This window comes from Sphaeramia orbicularis, chromosome 9, assembly GCF_902148855.1.
Source record: "Sphaeramia orbicularis chromosome 9, fSphaOr1.1, whole genome shotgun sequence".
Classification (NCBI taxonomy): domain Eukaryota; kingdom Metazoa; phylum Chordata; class Actinopteri; order Kurtiformes; family Apogonidae; genus Sphaeramia; species Sphaeramia orbicularis.
Genome location: NC_043965.1, coordinates 4,684,778 through 4,686,982, shown reverse-complemented (window position 1 = coordinate 4,686,982; position 2,205 = coordinate 4,684,778). Strand labels below are relative to the sequence as shown.

The 2,205-nt window shown below is 34.5% G+C and overlaps 1 protein-coding gene across 1 annotated transcript in view; it reads left to right on the top strand.

Annotated features, from left to right (window-relative positions):
• LOC115425566 (annexin A3-like) overlaps window positions 1-1,507 on the top strand; it is a 27,801-nt gene extending 26,294 nt beyond the window's left edge. The window contains exon 13 of the mRNA XM_030143194.1: window positions 1,403-1,507. Coding sequence (XP_029999054.1) covers window positions 1,403-1,507 — 105 coding nt within the window. The remainder of the gene's footprint in view (window positions 1-1,402) is intronic.
• Window positions 1,508-2,205: the final 698 nt, after the last annotated feature.

The window sequence follows — 2,205 nt, the reverse complement described above, 5'->3', positions numbered from 1 at the left end:
TTTCCAAATTTTCAAATTGTTTAAAAAAAAAAAAAAAAGAAAAAAATTAAATGGTCAGAAATGTTAAAAAAAAAGGCAAATATTTCAAACATGAAATCATTATTTTGTGGACTGAAATATAACACAAATGATTATTTTTAACATGATAAACACATTGGTTTGAACAGATTTTGGTCGTTTTGACACATTCAGGGAAGAGTTCTGAGTCCAAACACTGGTCCATCTAAGGCAGGGCTGTCAAACTCATTTGAGTTCAGTTCCACATTCAGTTAAATTTGATCTGCAGTGGGCCGAACCAGTAAAATAATAACATAATAATACGTAAATAATGTCAACTCTAAACTTTTCTCTATGTTTTAGAGTGAAAAAAGTAAATTTACATCATGAAACGGTTTACATCTACAAATTATTTTTCCAAAAGATGTAAATAACATGAACAAACTGAAAAAATAAGTGTAATTTGAACAATATTCTGCCTCAGTTTATCATTTCCACATGTACATTATAACTTACAGATCACAGTGGATCTACAAACACACAAAACATTTAATAACAGACAGAATATTATTAAAATTGTACTGACTTCTCTTAAGACATTTCAGGTGGTTCATATTTGTTCAGGTTATTCACATTTTTTTGTGAAGTTATACTTTGTAAATGTAAATATTTTCATGTATTTACACTTAAACAAAGAGAAACATTTGGAGTTGTCATTATTTCTATGTTACTAAGATAGTATTTGACTGGTCCTGTCCTCTTGAGATTGAATTGGTCTGAATGTGGAACCAGAACTACAAGGATTGTTCCTATCTTCAGTGTCATTTTAGCATTTCACAAATTCATCCTAAGGCCCGGACTGGACCCTTTGGCGGGCCGGATTTGGCCCCCGGGCCACAGGTTTGACACCTGTGGTCTAAGGGTTATTACAGTTCAGTTTGGACTTTTAAGTACAGTATCCATCTTTATCCTTCTTCTCCACGCAGATTCAGCTTCAGTTACTGCAGAATGAAGTTTTATGTAGTAGTAAAAGATGAAACTTTGTTAAAGATGAATCCAGTTTCAGTTTTTTATGTCTCAGATACTTATGCACATGTTTGTTAACGTAGTTTTCATGCGGCACTCGTCCACATGAGTAGAGTTTCTATATCCAGGTTTAAGTTGAAGCAGACTCAGAGGCAGTAAATCCAACAGTGAGTCCAGATCCAGATCCGGCTTTGGTGCCAGCAGGGCCCACCTCTGCACATAGCTCACATTTAACCACAGCCGTCACATCTGCTTTACGTCGTTCACAGGAGTCGGCCTCGTGTGGATCCAGATGGGAGCCCTTTGTGTCTTGGACCATCTGCTGGTCACCAAACACCTTGTGCTCCTCATTATCTCGTTGGATTTTTAAGCGTCGCAGTTAGACCGAGGATGTAAACACAACCCAACGGCGGCGGCGGATCCGGGAGGCCTCGATGAAAACCGACGACGAGGACAGAAATGTGAGTCAAAGCTGGAGAATTAACCCTGAAAAACCCAGAATTATTTTCATGGCAGCTCCCAAATGAATTTAACTGTCTATTTAACCTTTTTGAAGTGATTTATAACCTTTTATTATAATATTCTCCATTTTTCTAATATTTAATTCACTGATCATGTAGATGTTCATAAAAGCTCAGATTAAAGTTGAGGATTATTACATCAGAAATAGAGAAAACTGAAGAAAAAGTGACTTTTTCAGCTAAATCTCTCATTAACTGTATACGTACACGTATGTGTATGTGTATGTGTATATGTGTATGTATGTGTACAAGTATGTGTATATGTATGTGTATATGTATATGTATGTGTATGTGTACAAGTATGTGTATGTGTATATGTATGTGTATGTGTATGTGTATATGTATGTGTATGTGTATATGTATGTGTATGTTTATATGTATGTGTATATGTATGTGTATGTGTATATGTATGTGTATGTGTATGTGTATATGTATGTGTATGTGTATATGTATGTGTATGTGTATGTGTATGTGTATGTGTATATGTATGTGTATATGTATGTGTATGTGTATATGTATGTGTATGTGTATGTGTATATGTATGTGTATATGTATGTGTATGTGTATGTGTATGTGTATATGTATGTGTATATGTATGTGTATATGTATGTGTATGTGTATGTGTATATGTATGTGTATGTGTATGTGTATATGTATGTGT